The sequence below is a fragment of the Danio rerio genome, chromosome 14 (genome assembly GCF_052040795.2).
Source record: "Danio rerio strain M-AB ecotype USA chromosome 14, GRCz13ab, whole genome shotgun sequence".
Classification (NCBI taxonomy): domain Eukaryota; kingdom Metazoa; phylum Chordata; class Actinopteri; order Cypriniformes; family Danionidae; genus Danio; species Danio rerio.
The window spans coordinates 3,928,499-3,947,500 of NC_141034.1; the positions used below are offsets into that span (position 1 = coordinate 3,928,499).

The window sequence follows — 19,002 nt, forward strand, 5'->3', positions numbered from 1 at the left end:
AAAAGCTTTTTGGCAACAGTCAAATGATCATTAATTCTCTATAGTCCATTTTACTGACACTCATTTGTGGTCAAAATATATTTATAAAACTGTTTCTGTGAAACGAGGAAGTTATTTTTAATACTGAAGCAGTTTTAGGTCGGAGGTGTCATTCACCAACACAACACAGGCCTAACATCTACATTTAGTTTTCTTATGATGGGGCATTTCTACTGATTAATGCTTTTTGAATTATATTTCACATTTTAGACATTATTTTATATGTTAATACGCTGTTTATTTCACCCATTGGTTGCTATTATAAAAACAGTAAACAAAATCTGCCGATCATCAATAGAAATTGGTCTGTTATGTCTTTATACAGTATCTGACACCACTGACTTATAAACGTCTACAACTTCTAAACATCAGTCTGCTCTAATCACAGTCATTACTCACACTCTCCACAGAGGATTCCAGACCAATTAGATTCAGAATAAATTATTTAACAAGCTTCTCTACCAAACATGAAAAAAATGAGTTTATGTTTTTTGACATCTGTTTAAAGTTTATTATTTTAACTCTGAAAGCTCATCTTAAACTGAACACATGCTCCATTTACAATTCTTCATTATTTAATGACACAGATCTTGCCAATATTTAATGACACATTTCTTGCAAAGCTTAACATAGTGAGTCAAAAACAAGCAGAGGAACCACAGACTGTGAAACTGAGTGATCAGAGTGTCCGCTGGGACTTACAAATTAATAAAAGCTAATTAATCAATCTAGAGGAATTTAAGGGCCTTTAAAAGAATTTAAAAAGTCGTAAATGCTATTTTACAAGGTATTAAATGATTATACAATGTATAGTTGTATGCTAAAGCTTGTCTGAATTTATTGGGAGAATATTGGAGTGCTGTGTTTATGAAATCAATAGGGGAATTACCAACCTACGTCACACGACGTCACTCAGGTTCAAACCGGTTGTAATAGCAAACATATAACTGGTAAACGCGTTTGTTGCATACGTTTTGGCCCCAACGGCCTTCCATACAAACAAGTCGTGTTGTGCGGTAGGATGCCAAAACCGAAAGTCCAAAAATAGAAAACTTAAATTTTACTGTACACAACACTGCTTTTAATGCCAACTGCAGACGTGTCTGGCTAACTGCCATCATAAGAGCTGAATGGAGTGAGGACCTAATTAAAAATGCTGGACTCTGCAGTTCTCAGTTTATATCAGGTGAGTTCATGCTATGCTGAATCATACACATCACCTTTTTTTGATTGCAGGAATGATTTCAACTGCGGACACTGAATGCTAAAAATGAAACGTGAAAGTGTAAGTTCACATCCCTGCCGTACAGGTGCAGTTCGCTGTCAGAATGCAGTTGCTTTGCTTGTTGATGATTACCCAGGCCTTGTATAACGTTAGCTCCGTCTTCTTTCCTTGCTTTTGTCTAGGCAGAACCTCGGTCTTTAGCACTAGTGTTGAATCTGGTAATGATGGAACATTATTTCTTGCACGTGACCACACAGAACAAAATTGTTGGCATCCAAAGGCCTTTAAGTTCTCTCTTGTAAAATTAAAATCACTAAACGCAAATGCAAGAAGAAAACTGCAAAACACCAGACATCTCAAAACTGAGGTAAAGACCAAGAGGAAAAGTTTAACAATGATAAATTAATAAATGAGAAATCAATCAAAACCTGCAGACTAAAGTAAAAATTAAAAAACCCTCTAAATATGAAAATAAACTGTGCATCCATGCGAAACTCTTCAACATCATGAAGTCAATTGTAGTTGTGATGAGATGCTGCTAATCTGTTGAATCTTCTGCTCTGTGTTCTTCTCTAAATCGCCCCGTATTCTCAAGTTTTGATCTGGTTTTTTTCCTAAAAGCATCACATCATCATCATCTTCACACTTTATATGCATGTTAAATCAATAACGCTGATCATAATCGTCTCTCACCTGACTTGTGTGTTGATGTAGACGTGAAATCCTCCTAACAGAGCGAACAGAGTCATCAGCTGAAAACACCAGACCAGCACAAACCACCCAGACACTGAACACAGAAGACAACAATTAAACACTAAACAAAAGATGTCCATCAGTATTCCCTTATTGTGGTATTACTCATACCACAGTTTGATGTTGTTGGGTTGTTGGACACTGTAGAGAGCAAACTAGAGGTCACTGTAGAGGTCAAACTAGAGGTCACTGTAGAGGTCAAACTAGAGGTCACAGCCTCAGTAGTCAATCCTGTAAAAACATCACAGCAAACTGAACTCTTTTTGAGCCAACTAACCTAAAACATGGACAGAAATGACTGCTGAGCTCATGCTGAAAAACACAAACAAAACAAAACTAGAATTTAAATTAAAAACTAACTATGCAGTAATCTCACCAGGACAGTCTTTCATGCTAACTGTCGTGTTTTCTTGGCTGACGTGGTTCTTCACAGTGCAGGTGATTTCTCCTTTAGTTTCCTCTTGAAGCTGAATGTTGCTGTTTCCATCCATCAGTGTATCTCCATTGAGAGTCCAGCTGTAGAGGAGCTGATCCCCCTCAGAGGAGCAGGACACTGACCTCATCTGATTGGAGGAGCAGATGATTGACACTTGCACTGAGCCAACAGGAGCTGGAGGGCGGGACACATGACAGATACTTTCTTCACTCATCATCTAATCAGAGTCTGGAATCAGAGACATTTCTAGACTAAATCTATACAAAAAATGACAATGTCAGAGAATTAAACATGCAGCACAGGTTAATCATGTCACAACACTGTAGGACATTGCAGGTTAGTTAAACAGCTGGTAATGTGCATTAGGAGAAATGCTCATATTTCAATCTGAAAACTGTCTTGGTGCGTGAAATATTGTAGATAATCCAGATTTATTGTCAGTGATGTAGTGATTCAGTGATCAGTTCAGTGAGCAGATCTCTTCATATATTTAACACTGATCTGCAGGAGTGTGAGATCTTTAGAGAACATGAGATTGTAATAATGAGTCTGATGAGAGATTTACTGACCTTCAACATTCACCTGAAGATATTGAGATGTTTCTGTGCCGTCAGGATTAAAGAGTTCTAATCTGTAATTTCCTGAATCTTCTCTCTTCACAGAGTTTATCATCACAGTCCCTTTAATGATTCTCACTTCAGGTCTGTTTATGTAAAGATCACATACATTTGCTCTCTTTGTGTCATTTCTTACTCTACAAACTGCATCATCTATGTTGTTTATTCTCTTTATTATGGTCAGGCTATATTTACTGGCGTTCACCATCTGCAGATTGAGTTTGTGTCCCAGAGCTGCATAACAGGGATCTGACTGAGTAAAACTGCAGAACCGCTCCACACCTGAACACACACGCACACGCACACGTACACAAACACACACACACACACACACACACAGTGGGAAAGAGAGATTTAATTTTATTTTAATTTCGGATTTAAATGTGTTTTAAGCTCACAATCCTCCCTGACGTTTGTCGTTGCTATGGCCACCGTCAACCAACCAATCGTTTTGTTGTCGGTATGGTTATCTATTGTTTATAATTATTAAATTAAACACCAACATTCACAGAATCCAGCAGGGAGTTTACATTTAAGACTAATGTTGTGTTATTGGATTTTATTTTCCTGAAAATGTGTCATTTGTGTGTCTGCTCCTGATAATTAAAAAGAGGACACAGAACACAATCATAGTGATGGACACAATTCACAGCTTTACGGATTTACAATTCACTGTCTTTTAGATGAGACGTTAAATCGAGGTCCTGACTCTCTGTGCTCGTTACAAATCTAAGGATGTCCTTTGAAAAAGAGTAAGGGTTTAACCACGGCTTCCTGGCCAAATTTGCCCACTAGCCTCCATCCATCATGGCCTCCTAACCCTCCCCATATCATAATTGGCTTCATCACTCTGTCTCCTCTCCACCAATCAGCTGGTGTGCAGTCTGGTGCAAAATGGCTGCCGTCGCGTCATTCAGGTGGATGCTGCACACTGGTGGTGGATGAGCAGATTTCCCCCATTGTGTAAAGCGATTTGAGTGCCCAAAAAAGCGCTATATAAATGTAAGGAATTATTATTATTATTATTTTACAGTAAATCAGCTTGAAACAGAAGAGATTAAATTTTCCTCCCTATTATGAAGCATCGGCAGAGAATATATGTCATGAATGGTAAGTTAAAGCCATAAAGGATGATTTATTTAAAACCTACAGCAATAATCCACAGAAATGAAAACTGTTAGTTTTGATTTCAGTCTTGATTTCAGGGTAACTTGCTTATCAAACTACTAAAATGCATCAACATTCTAAAATTTAACACTTGCATTCATAAAAAGATAAGCAAAAAAAGAGCTAATTACTCAAGATTTAGTAAAAATTAAAATACTAAACTTACTGAATGAGCACTGTGCTGCATCCTACAGATCACACTATTATGTTTTTCTTTTCTTTTTCATTATCTTATAACCGATTTTAACACATTTTTATCTGTTTTATCTATTTATTCTTATTTTTATAATTCTTATTATTTGTTTTTATTTTCTTACACTTGTCTCTTTTATTCCTGTTTATGTAAAGCACCTTAAATTGCCACTGTGTATGAAATGTGCTATAAAAATAAACTTGCCTTGCCTAAACTTTCAGGCTCTGAGCAGAGAAAAAAAATATTTACACCATAACAAATAAATAAATAAATAAATGTTCAAAATCCTAAATCCACTATAATTCACACAGTTCTGAAGACACCATTATTAGATCACTACAGAATCCTCTTAATCTAACACTACAGCACAGATGTTGTTATATTGCTAATGTAAGTGATCAGAGCAGGAGTTTGAGCTGAAGGTGGACTCACATGCAGCAGTTTGCAGTATCAGCAGCAGCAGCCCAAACACCAGCATGATCTTCCTCAACCTCGGCATCCACAAGAGAAAACTTTCAGTGTGTGTGCTCTGCAGAGAGACTCACACTGACACATGAGGAAACAGCATCTCACCAACTGAAGAGGAAGTTTTCTCATACGGGGAACGGCAGACACTTCACAACTAAACAAAGACGAAACATGAAACAGAGAGCAAGAATTTCAGCAATTCAAGGTTTTATTGGACACCATATTAAGCAGGAGGGATGAAACTACTTATCCTTGGAATTAAATAAAATTGAATTTTAAGTATATACAAGAAAATATGTAAAGATAGATGAGGAAAAACAACAGAACAAGGCTGGCATTTGCTCTAAACTCTCATTCAGAACGATATATACTGTAAATATCTGCATATGCTCTATATATTATGTTCACACAAACTTGATATTGTAACATTTAGACTGATACACAAAGCTTCTCTACAACATTATACACCATTACTATTGTATGTATATTATATAAATATTAATATAATATTTTGAAATATTACATACTTATTTCATTTGCACATAATACTCTGGTTTGCACTTCGTCATTTTGCACTAACACTTATTAACTTCCACTAGACTTCTTGTTTGTTGTATTTGCATCAGTTGTGGTAGATTGTCAGTGTTGTAGCATTCGATTTGTTGTAACACTGTCAGTTTGACCAATCAGAAACCATCTATAATGGTGTTAATATATATAACTTACAACACACACTTTTTTGAGCTTATAAGAGAAGTGGCGTGTGTCTGAGAGCAAGATCGTGGATTTATCTTTAAAACAAATGACATTTTAATAAATATAAGTTTGCATATCTGTTTATATGTTAACATTCTTTCTAAATGGTCTGTCTCCTAATGTGAGGGGAAGGTATCCCCCTCGTCCCCCAAGGTTGCTACGCTCCTCTTGACAGGGGTGTCTTTGTTGAAATGTGTCAATTGTGTTTGTTGTTAATTCTGGGCCTACAAAGCCTGCAGTGGCAGACATACATTTGGCACAACTGTGATATAGATATATTACATATACACACAGTAACGCGTTATAAGGACAATTTGTCTTTTGTTAAGCTTAAAGTTCCAAAGAAAAACACACACACACACACACACACACACACACACACACACACACACACACACACACACACACACACACACACACACACACACACACACACACACACACACACATACACACACACACACACTCTCTTGAATAAGTGGTCAGAGAATAAAACACTGATTCTGACCTTCAGGCTGTCTGGACTCGATCTTCAGTTTCCTGCAGGTGAGACTCATGAAGAGACATGTGGAGTTTTGTGCAGAGCGACATCTGCAGGACGAACAGACAACTACAGCTACTGATTCTGCATAACTTCATGGCTTAGAAAGTTTAATTGCAGCTTATTGCATCTTTAAAATATGTAAATCAATTAAAGTAGAACTACAGAACATTTGGATTGAATTTATTTACAATTTTTAGGGCAAGGATATTTTAAGTAACTGAAAAAGGCTTAAATGTAATCCCTTTACTTTTTCAGCAGACAGTAATATAAATACAGTAACTTTTTTTTTTGTTTTAGTTTTCCCCTCATCTTTTTGTGATGTTTTATAAACAAAATATAGCTTATAATGGCATGCCTCGATTGTAGGATATATGCAGAAGGACTTTTAATGTTCAGTAACCAGTAAAGTGCTTCTGGTGAACTCTGTACCGTTACTAAATTGAAATTGCTAAATGAATGCCGAAATATATTTAACCTATTATATTTAAATCACATTACAACACTGATGCTGTGAGAGGAACAGTATAAAATTGAAAAAAGTCACATTAACCGTTCATAGGAAGTTTATCGATAGGGAAAAAACACTAGCTGTACATATACCCTATAGACATGTCCAGTCATTAGCAGCAATCATAATCTTATCCAATCAGTGCAAGGGAGAATTACTCAAACACACCCTACCCTTACTATCTCTCAACTTTCTCACTATCAGTCTCAACTCTGAGGTCTTACATTAAACTGTTTATGCTTTTTTTTTTTTTTTTTTTTGGTGAACAATACTGGACTGCTCTTTTTAAAAATCAAATAATTATCTAGCTTATTTTTTTATTGCAGTTTTTGATATTATGTTTTTCAGTATGTGTTTAAATTGATCCTGTTGACTCAAAGCCCTGTTCTCAGTGCCATGAAATTATACTAAACATTCAGACTTCCTTCTAGTGTATAAATGACTTCAGAATCCCATGCAACCAAGAAAACTATGTTGGAGACAGTTATTAAAAATGCACTAATAGTAGTGGGCAGCTTAAATGTGTAGTATGTCATTTTTACCGCTAGAGGGCATTAATTCACAACAAACAATGTCATATGGTAAGTGCTTGAGTCAGTATAAAAAATAACACTGCTATAGAGATTTAATGAAAAAAAAGTCTTTATTTCAGAAGCAAAATAATAAGTTTAAACATGAATATGTTGAAACACAAACTTCCTGAAATCATGCATGTCTCATGCCACTAAATCAGTGTTTCCACCATTGAAACAACATCAATAAAAGAGCTGTCACATAAAACCATACAACACTCTTAGTACCCGGAAACTGCTTTAATGTTTTATTTTTAATATATATTTTAATAAACAAATGTCTCTGACATCTGAGAAGATGTCTGAGAAGGCATGCGGTGTGAGATCAGAAACCACAAACGTGTTCTGCAACACTTGGTTTACTATTGTGTAACAAACCTCATCCTACACAGTAATGTATTACAGTTGGCAGCCCTGTATTTAAGAAATAAACCACACGGGTTACTCTGTGCAGAAGACCATGACAAAACCCAAAGTATAAATCTTTATTTGAAAGAAAGTGTTATATTTAGATGATGATTTAGAGGATAAAGCTCTCTGCGTCTTTAAATAAATGTAAAAAGTTTACAAAATTTAAATAAACAAACTGAAAATTCTCTGTTTGACTGCACTGTTCATAAGTTCTTAACATTTACAAATAAAACAAATATTCTGTTATTGATGTGTAATTTCTGTGACCTAAATAACTGATTCATTCGTTAATTTTCTTTTTGGCTTTGTTTCTTTATTAATCTGGGGTCAGCACAGCAGAACGAACTGCCAACGTATCCAGCATATGTTTTACGCACCGCTTAAACTGCCCTTCCAGCTGCAACCCATCACTGGGAAACACCCATACACAAACATACTGTACACTACAGACAATTTAGCTTACCCAATTCACCTATACTACATGTCTTTGAACTTGTGGGGGAAACCAGAGCATCCAGAGTAAACCGACGGCAACACCGGGAGAACTTGCAAACTCCACACAGAAATGCCAACTGACCAAACCAAGTTTTGAATTAGCGACCTTCTTGCTGTGAGGTGAGAGTGCCATCCAGTAGTTCACTCTAGAATGATAATTCTTATTATTTACTCACTCTTTACTTGTTTCAAGCCTGTTTGAGTTTCTTAATTCTGCTAAATGCAAAAGAAGATATTTTGAAAAATGTTGCAAACATAACCATTGACTTTCATAGTATTTGTTTACAGCTTACAAGTTTCTAACATTTATCAAAATATCTTTAACAAAAGAAAGAAGCTAATAAATGTTTGAAACCACCTGATGAAGAGTAAATAGTGAGTAAAAGTCAATTTGTGGGTGAAGTGTCCCTTTAAACTGAAAGTCAATTGTATTATACATTTTAATTTAGAACTACTTTTTATTTTAATTATTGATAATCATATCTTCTGAACAAATTTCATCATAAATTGAACAGACTTAATTTTACAATTCTTAAATAATGCTCTGTTTAGCGATATTCTAAAATGACCCAAAAAAATTAAGATAAATGCACAAACAGCTAAAAGTATTCATTAAGTCATTCATTTTCCTTTGGCTTAGCCGCTTATTTATCAGGGGTCACCACAGTGGAATGAACCGCCAACTATTCCAGCATTTGTTTTATGCGGCGAATGAAAGTCCAGCTGCAGCCCAGTACTAGGAAACACCCATACACACTCATTCACTCACACACACACACACACACACACACACACACACACACACACACACACACACACACACACACACACACACACACATATATGGCATATTATATGGCACACATATTTATTCAACTCCCCTATAGCGGGAGGGAAACCTACACCAACACAGGGAGAACAAGCAAACTCCACAGAGAAATGCCAACTGACCCAGCTGGGACTTGAACCTCAAAACTCAAAACTCAAAACTGAGTTACACACAAAGAGGAAATGTTTGAATGGTTTAGGTATTATAAACAATGAGAAATCAATCAAAGACGAGAAAACTATATGAAAATAAACTCTTTCAAATCGTGAAGTCATTTTAATACAGATGTGATGGGATCTGCTCTGTGTTCTTCTCTAAATCTCCTCATCATCAGGTTTTGATCTTCTTTCTTTCCTAAAAGCATCACATCATCATCATCATCTTCACACTTTATTTGCATGTTAAATCAATAACGCTGATCATAATCGTCTCTCACCTGACTTGTGTGTGGATGTAGATGTGAAATCCTCCTAACAGAGCGAACAGAGTCATCAAATAAATGACCAGCATAGAGCTGTGAGACACTGAACACAGAAGACAACAATTAAACACGAAACTAAATCTGTCCATCAGGATTCCTGTATTGCTCTGTTAAACTCATACCCCAGTTTGATGTTGTTGGACTGCTGCCGGTCACTGTAAAGGTCAAACTAGAGGTTAAACTAGAGATCACAGCATCAAATGAATAAATAAAACTACGTAAACCAACAAACAAACAAACTTTCTGACTATCTCACCTAAACAGTCTTCGGTGCTAACAGTCTTCTGTCTTTTACTGACGTGGTTCTTCACAGTGCAGGTGATTTCTCCTTCAGTTTCTTCATCAAGCTGAATGCTGCTGTTTCCATCCATCAGTGTATTTCCATTGAGAGTCCAGCTGTAGAGGAGCTGATCCCCCTTAGAGGAGCAGGACACTGACCTCATCTGATTGGAGGAGCAGATGATTGACACTTTCACTGAGCCAACAGGAGCTGGAGGGCGGGACACATGACAGACATTTTCTTCACTCATCATCTAATCAGAGTCTGTGTCAAGATATGTCTATACAAAATGTTCTTTAAAGGTTATAATGTCAGAGAATTAAACACGCAGCACAGGATAACCATTTGAAAACACAATTTTATTTTTAAAACAACTGGAAATATACATAAAAACATGTTCAGTCCTATAAATCAGGGGTTCCCAAACTTTTCAGCCCACGACCCCCAAAATGACAATGCCAGTGATGCGTGACCCCCAATATTCTCTGAGGTGGTGGTTATAAATACAGAAACCTTGTATGCAATGACGCGCACAAACACACCAATAGACCCAAGTCTATTCTTTGTTATTTTTATGTATGTCAGTGCTGTAAATGGGCTAGAAAGTTTAACCTGGTGTTACAAAATCTGCTGCATCTGACAGTATTGCTGTGTCTTTAGTATAATGTAATTACCCGAGAAGTCGCAATCCAATAGAACTAGTAACTATAAGCTACTATAGTAACTATATAGTTTATAGTAACTATAAACGACTATTTTTTTTCTCTTCAGTAGGTTATTGATAAAATACAGTAAATCTTAAGGTTTAATAAAATTAATTGATTTTTGAAAATCACCATGCGACCCCCCTTCATTGTCCCGCGACCCCTCGGGGGGTCCCGACCCCCACTTTGAGAACCTCTGCTATAAATGACCTCAGTACATCAAGTGCAGATGATTTATTGTCAGTGCTGCAGTGATTCAGTGATCAGTTCAGTGAGCAGATATCTTCATATATTTAACACTGATCTGCAGGAGTGGGAGATATTTACAGAACATGAGATTGTAATAATGAGTCTGATGAGAGATTTACTGACCTTCAACATTCACCTGAAGATCTTTAAACGTGTCTGCGCCATCAGGATTATTAAGTCGTAATCTGAAATCTCCTGAATCTTCTCTCTTCACAGTGTTTATTATCACAGTCTCGTTAATGATTCTCACTTCAGGTCTGTTTTTATAAAGATCACAAGCGTTCAATAATTTTACTTTACAAACTAGATCATCCTGTGTGTTTTTGTTTATCCTCTTTCTTATGGACAGGTTATGTTTATTAGCAACCACCATCTGCAGGTTGAGTTTGTCTCCCAAAGCTGCGTAACAGGGATCTGACTGAGTAAAACTGCAGAAGCGCTCCACACCTAAACACACACACACACACACACACACACACACACACACACACACACACACACACACACACACACACACACACACACACACACACACACACACATGCACGGAAATATCAACATCTACAGTTTTTTTATTGCCGTTATAAATATCTTTCACTATAAATATAAATATCAGACATCAAATACAATAAACAATCACTATAATCAGCACTGAACATTTCAGAGTCTTGACCTGTCCTAAAGCATCATTATGAACGTGACTGTTTCCTAAAAGAAAAGGCTTTATTTGTGTTTCTCCTGACACAACAACCGCGGTGATCAAGAGGATGCAGAACACAATCATATTACGACTGAACTCACAGTCAGCATCTAATAGAAGATGCTTTCATTCTTGTGAAGTATCAGAAAATAAAAGAGATGGGTCACACTTTACAATAAGGTTCATTAGTTAATGTTAATTAATTCATTTACTAAGATGAACAAACAATGAAAAGTACATCTCTTACAGTATTTGTTCATGTTAGTTAACGTTAGTTAATTAAAATACAGTAGTTCATTGTTAGTTCATGTTAACTCATGGTGCATTAATTAATGTTAACAAGCAAAGACTTGGATGTTAATAATGCATTAGTAAATGTTCAATTATAATTAATAAATGCTGTACATGTGTTGTTCATGATCAGTTAATGTTAGTAAATGCATTAACATATGAACCTTATTGTAAAGCAGTGGTCACCAAACTTGTTCCTGGAGGGCCGGTGTCCTGCAGATTTTCGCTCCAACCCTAATCAAAACACACCTGAACAAGCTAATCAAGGTCTTACTAGGTATACTTGAAACACCCAGGGAGTTGTGTTGAGGCAAGTTGGAGCTAAACCCTGCAGGGACACCGGCCCTCTAGGACCGAGATTGGTGACCCCTGTTGTAAAGTTTTACCAAGAGATAAATACAAAGGCTCAATCGTTATGATTAAGGGCCTACTCACACTATGCTATCCGAACCGTGCCCAGGCCCGTTTCCTGGATTGTTTGAGAAGTGTGAGTGCTCTGAATCGGGTTCAGGCATGTTTCACTTGGCCGGCCATGGCCTGGTTGAAAGAGGTGTGTCAGAGCGTGGTTCACTTGGGCTTTGGCGTGGTACACATGTGTGTGAGTGCAAAACTTGCCTAAGCCCGAAACTGAAAGCAAGACGTGAATTTTAAGGGACCGTTTTGTATGATTAATTAATCATTAGCACTGTTTAATGAACGCAAACTGCCGTAGATTATTAAATACGCAAACCCCTCACTGCAGAACAGCTGCACCTTCAGCAGACCTCCTCATTCCTGCAGCACGAGGACTTAATCATTCAACCCAAGCTCATTCTGGAAACGTAGCCCCGCAGACATTTCTGGAGACCACGATTTACGTGGCCGGAGGTACGTACGGACGCGTTTAGCTTTTTTTGAGCGAACGCTGCGGGGCGGTGTGGCGCCGCTCCGCCCCTCCTCTTCGCGCTCGCCGGCCGACGGCTCGCCTCCAAGTGAAGGGCTTTCCCAATGCAAACAGTTTGTCCGCTTAGCTCACAACGTTGCGTCGGTGGAGCGGAGGCCCCGGAGGAGGAGGAGGAGCCGGCCGCGGGGATGACGACCGGGATCGAGTTCGGGGAACAGCAGGTTCCGGAAATCAAGTAAGACGAAAAACGGAATCTGAAAAATAAGGGCGAGAACGCGGCGGGATCCGAAAACGCGGTCGAAATCGAAGACGAGGGCTTTTGCTTTTTTTTTTTTTTTCTAGACGGCTTTTGCGAATCGTCGCTCGGGTTTAGGGAAGGAGGAGGAGGAGGAGGAAGAGGAGGGCGGCCGGGTCGGCCGATCCGGCGGCTTTTCGCGCGAGAACGGCGCGGGCGTGAACTGCCCCGTGGTCCGCAGAATTGTCCGCGGGGCTACGTTTCCACAATGAGCCCGGGTTGTAATCATTGTTTATGAGTGCCAAAAGTGGCAGATCTGTTATGCGAAACATTTGACTGTGTTTCACTGCATCTCAAACGACTTAGATGATATAACTAAAGCAATCTACACTGTGCTGAGTAAGAGCGCTTATTATGAGCGCAGCATTGATAACGTAAGCATGCCCAGGCCCGAATGTCATGTGAGTGCGGGCCGTTGGGGGAGACGGGAGGGGGGACAAATGTGCTTTGGCCCGGTTCAAGGCAACTGTACATAGTGTGATGTACATAGTACATAGTATGCCCTAAAATGACTAGAGCACATAAAAATAATTATATGCACCATCATTTATAATAAATACAGCCATGTTGCATGGAAATCAGAGCTGTCAGTTATAAGATCACAGTGACTTACAATTTGATATGGAAAGTAATAAATAATTTAATAAATAATAATCCTGTTTGCATGTGGAAACTAAAAAATATAATAAAATAATACTTATTTGATGATTTCATTAAAATAACACTGCTTTTTATTTATTTATTTTTACTTTTTAAAAACTGTTTTACTTCCACAGAGGACACTGTTTCCTAAAAGTGAGTGGCATTCTCTCACATACTGTATTAACACTGCACTAATACACAGGTAACTTCACTGCACTAATACACACAGTCCTGAAGACCCTAAAGCATGATTATTAGATCTCTGCATGATACTCTTAATATAACATTACAGCACAGATGTTGTTATATTGTTAATGTAAGTGATCAGAGCATGAGTTTGAGCTGAAGGTGGACTCACATGCAGCAGTTTGCAGTATCAGCAGCAGCAGCCCAAACACCAGCATGATCTTCCTCAACTCCAGCATCCACAAGAGAAGACTTTCAGTGTATGTGTGTGTGTGTGTGTGTTCTCCTCTCACACAGAGACTCACATTGACACATGAGGAAACATCTGAGCATTTCACACTTCATCATCTGAGTTTCCTCATAAGGTGAACCGCAGATGTTGTGGGTTTGCAACTTTCTTTACTTACATTTTTATGTATTCAAACTTGATCAAAATACATTTTTCTTTTCTGGCTAAAAAAAAAAATGAATAGATTTTGTAATTAGGCTCAAATATAACTATTATGCATATACAAATTCTGTAAACTCATATGTGAAAATGAAAATAAGCTATGCCTATTGAAGTCGGACAAAATTACAGTGTCAGCTCCATGAACTGAGCAGGAACTTTTGCCATTTATAACTGATTGTTTTTTTTTTAAATGAAAAAAATCAGACAATGCAAACTTCAGCTCATGTAATAGCAGTAATGTGTTTCTCTACTTTAAATTTAGTTTTTCATATAAGATGCGGCGTAAATGTCCTTCTTTAACTAAGATCTACTCTAGTGAAAAACAAATAGGCTTCTGTAAGGATTCTTGAGAGCCAGACTCATTCTCAGTATAGGCCTGCTTCGAATATATTCATAATTAGTTCACTTTACAACATAATCTTACTTAATATTAATTAAATTTGTGTTAGGTTTAGTTTAATTGTAATTAATTTATAGTAACTCATTATAACCTTTAGTGTACTTGATGTAGTTTTATATACTAAATTATGTATACTTAGCATACTTAGAGACCAAATCACTTCTGCATATACAGTTGAAGTCAGAATAATTAGCCCCCATTTTTTTTCTTCTTTTTTTAAATATTTCCCAAATGATGTTTAACCGAGCAAGGAAATTTTCACATATATAAATTCAGTTTATTTATTGTCTAATAAGCTCTTAACCAAATTAATATTGAATTTTAGAGTGTGACAGATGTACAATTCAGCATTTGGTCCAAAGGGACTAACTTATGTTGTTGTCAAATGTATAATTATTATATGGGAATATTGGTTAAACTAGATACCAAAATCAACCCAAGCTCATTCTGGAAATGTAGCCCCGCGGACGTTTCTGGAGACTGGGATTTACGTGGCCGGAGGTACGTATGGCAGCATTTTGTTTTTTATGACTTACGGCTCACCTCCATGTGGAGGGCTTTCCCGCCGCAACCAGTTTGTCCGCTTGGCTTGCAGTGTTTTGTCGGCGGAGCGGAGGCCCGGAGGGAGGAGGAGCGGGCCAATTTGTATATTATGTTTTTATAATATTTTATATAATATTTTTATATTATTAAAAAAAAGTTAACACAATTAATAAATACAGTAGATTTTGTTGGGTTAAAGTCTAACACCACATTGTTGTATCATCGAAGTTAAATTATTCTGCCATAGTTTCATATCTTTGTTTCTTGACAAAATTTGGTTCAGCCAAAATTATACAGTTAATCAGTATAAATAAATACACATTTGCTTATAATTGATTGATTACTTTATTAAAATCACAAACACAGGATTTATTCACAATGCATTATAGGCCTGTCTTTTATATTTAATCTGAAAGCTCTGATTAAGTCACTTAAAAAGCATTAATACGTTTACATTTTAAAACAATCAAAAAAAGGAACATTATTGTTTTTTAGGCAGTACATTTTGCTCATAATAGCCAGCATTGGTTATGTTTCCAGCAGGCTTGTATTGACCAACCACAAAAACTGTGTTTCCGTCAGTAGCCAGACCGACTCCGAGCTCTGTGGAGGATTTCCACACAACCTGCGTGAAATGACCTGTAGATGAAAACAATAACAGAGATTATCATAAAGTAAGCCGATACTGAGAAATGGCTCTGAAATGGACTTCCAACAGTTCTTTAATGAAACCGCTTATTAAAACTGATAGTGCACCTGTTTTAGGTTGATGTCCTGATTTTGCAAAATTGTAATCTTTGATTTCACTGTACCAAGAGTCCACAGCTTCCTTTCCTAAAAACAGACAAAACAATTTGAGTCGGTGCTGCATTCACAACTTTGCTCTGTTTAAGAGTTTAAATTGTTTTGTTATTCTAGGCTAAAATATCAAAATATTTAGAAAGAAAAACACACAGTGAATGCATTTGAGTGTGATGTTGGGAACTTTTTTAAATAAAAATGTTTTTTAATAAAAAAAATAATATATTGCTAATGCTGCAAATAAATGCATTATATAATAATGGATAATAATGCAAATAGATTCAAATGTGTTTATCCAATATACAAATAAATACATAAACATACTGTGCTCTGTCGAATAAAAAAGAAATGAGCCAACTACTGTGGGAATATAGCTACTATTTAAAGTCACTGTGTGAAATCTGCTTATGTAAGCTTGTGTTACAACTAGCCCCCTGTCTGTTACAACTTGCCCCACAGGTGGGGTAAATAGTAACATTGTTACTCCTGGCACTTTTGGCAATACTGCACAGAAACCATAGGTCCGGTGATCATGCAACCAGTGCTCATTTGTAGGAAAGGCTTGTGTGTTATTGGTAAAAAAAAATGGTTTGTCTAACCCCATTACTTTGTTCATAATTGGACCAATACCAAAGTGTTACTTTGTGCCCCGCTCTCCCCTATAACCACAGCTAAATAACACAGGCTCGTCCCAGAACTTTAAATCATCTTGACTAAAACCTTCACGTTCATACAGTACATCCACATTCTTCAGTTTGGCACCATTGTAGTTTAGTACGCTCTAGTTGTCTATTAAAATGGTTTCATTTCTGTCAGCTTGAACGCCATCTTGTGACTGAATAATGCACAGGTTCGTGAATGCTACATCGGTTGTTTTCATCTCTGTCAGCATTGTGTTTTTGACTGTTGGCGCCATCTTGTGACTGAATAATGCACAGGTTCGTGAATGCTACATCGGTTGTTTTCATCTCTGTCAGCCTTGTGCTTTTGACTGTTTGGCGCCATCTTGTGACTGAATAATGCACAGGTTCGAGAATGCTACATCGGTTGTTTTCATCTCTGTCAGCCTTGTGTTTTTGACTGTTTGGCGCCATCTTGTGACTGAATATTGCACAGGTTCGTGAATGCTACATCGAATGTTTTCATCTCTGTCAGCATTGTGTTTTTGACTGTTTGGCGCCATCTTGTGACTGAATATTGCACAGGTTCGTGAATGCTACATCGGTTGTTTTTGTTACTGTCAGCTTTGGATTTAATTGAAGAGCTAGTAAACTTTTACAACTCAGAACATTATTCTGTGTCAAATGTTTATGTTTTGTGGCAAGGAGTTGTGTAATAAGTGGGTGGTTGTTTTCTTAGAATAAAGCCCTTCAGTCTTATATAACAGTGCTCCGCTTTGCTACTGATAAACCTGTTGGTTTTTATTCTGCCATACCAAACAATCCTGGATGTACTTTAAGAAAACTTTATGTAATTTTTTGTAAAAAATGAGGCCCCTTAAGTCTTTTTTCAATGTGTATCACTTGTACGACCCTTCTCACGAGACTATGACACATTTAACTGTCATGATAATCTTAAATCCTTGAAAGTTTTTAATATAGCCTATATAAATATATAAAACGTATGAACATTGAATTGTTTTTACGTATGTATTATCATAGCATCAATTTTCAGAGTAAGTAATTACTGCTTGTGCGAGCCGTGTGTGTTTAATTATTCAGAAAATAGGATTGTAAAACATTTGTTGTGCTCTCCCATGCTGCGCTCTAAGTTTAACAACTACAGTATGACGACTTCCACTACTGAGAAACCCGGAAATGTGAAAAGTTTTAGATGGAAAGCATTTTAGATGAAAAGTTTTAGATGAAAAGAGTGAAAAGCATTAGATTTGACCTGTTGGTGTCTTTTTGACGGAGCTGAAGGAGTAATAGACGTTCTCCCCGTTCTCTTTTTCACTGTGGCCCAGAGATTTTTTGCTCAGCATGTGTTCGGCCCATTTCTGAGCGGCCCTGCACAGATCCTCACGGTAGACCAGCGGCGGTGCCTGGTGCTGATGCCGGTACTGGTTATGAGTCTGCAGAAACTCCTGTTTAAAGCTGGCACCTGGATGTAAGGAATCATATGAACACCAGTGCTTTAGTGACTGAATAAAACAACACTGAAATAAAAAAATCTGTTCATTAACAGTTTCCATATTTTTTGATTCACAAATGTTTTGTTTATTTACGTTTGTGAATTGCATTATGGGATGCTCTGTTGACTTTTGATGTAGAAAATTCAACTCTACAGCTTAGCAAAGTGACTTTATTCACATTTTAGTAAATAATATAATGTATAAGATGTAATATAGAGAGGAGTAAGTCTGTAAAATAACACAAAATGTATTGGTGCTTTAATACAAGTTTTTTGTAGCAAAAAAATAACACCAACTCAGATGATATATTACTTTAAACTATTAGAAATATTAATAAATGTCACTTTTTCTAACTTTTCAAGGTTAAAAGTTGGTGGAAGAGAGATCAAGATGTCATAATGCAGTTCAAAAGCATAAAAAAATGGGGAAAACTTAAAACATGAATCACCAAAATACAGAAAACTAATTTACGGATATTTGTTTACAGTGTAGAAATGAATAAAGTGTGCATCAAAATGCATCATTCACAGCTTTGCACAATTTTATATTGTGTACATTTACAAACCTGGATTGAGATTATTGCAGCCCTCTGTTTTGCTTTGGCCTCAAATTAGCATTTTAAAAAATTACACTTGAGCTAAAAGTACTGGTCAAATATTTGGGATTATTACACTTTATTTACTTTCAGAATATTATAATAGGCGGATTGCTGTTCATAAGAATATGTTTTAATTTCTGATATTATCAAAACTGTTACTACTACAATTATTATTATTATTATTATTATTATCATTAATATTATTGTTATTATCATTAATAGTATTAATGAGGGTGATGCAGTGGTGCAGTTGGTAGCCAGCCTGATCTTACGAGAAAACGTAAGTATTTTACGTTTTGCCAGTTTAGTGGCAAATGGTACGATTTTAAAAAGGAGGCGTGGCACCTGACC

The 19,002-nt window shown here is 36.8% G+C and overlaps 2 protein-coding genes across 2 annotated transcripts in view; both read right to left on the bottom strand.

The window, feature by feature from the left end:
- The window catches only part of LOC110440201 (uncharacterized), a 42,430-nt gene extending 28,421 nt beyond the window's left edge, over nt 1-14,009 (bottom strand). The window contains exons 1-10 of the mRNA XM_087280953.1: nt 13,897-14,009; nt 10,851-11,174; nt 9,751-9,984; nt 9,617-9,649; nt 9,450-9,537; nt 9,332-9,367; nt 6,163-6,245; nt 4,863-4,970; nt 3,023-3,352; nt 2,394-2,627 (exon numbers count right to left, since the gene is read on the bottom strand). Coding sequence (XP_087137079.1) covers nt 2,394-2,627; nt 3,023-3,352; nt 4,863-4,970; nt 6,163-6,245; nt 9,332-9,367; nt 9,450-9,537; nt 9,617-9,649; nt 9,751-9,984; nt 10,851-11,174; nt 13,897-13,963 — 1,537 coding nt within the window. The 5' untranslated portion in view covers nt 13,964-14,009. The remainder of the gene's footprint in view (nt 1-2,393; nt 2,628-3,022; nt 3,353-4,862; nt 4,971-6,162; nt 6,246-9,331; nt 9,368-9,449; nt 9,538-9,616; nt 9,650-9,750; nt 9,985-10,850; nt 11,175-13,896) is intronic.
- Nucleotides 14,010-15,444: 1,435 nt separating this feature from the next.
- The window catches only part of im:7150988, a 4,722-nt gene continuing 1,164 nt past the window's right edge, over nt 15,445-19,002 (bottom strand). Inside the window, exons 2-4 of the mRNA XM_087281229.1 lie at nt 17,813-18,022; nt 15,875-15,952; nt 15,445-15,757 (exon numbers count right to left, since the gene is read on the bottom strand). Of these exons, the coding sequence (XP_087137355.1) occupies nt 15,600-15,757; nt 15,875-15,952; nt 17,813-18,022 (446 nt within the window). The 3' untranslated portion in view covers nt 15,445-15,599. The remainder of the gene's footprint in view (nt 15,758-15,874; nt 15,953-17,812; nt 18,023-19,002) is intronic.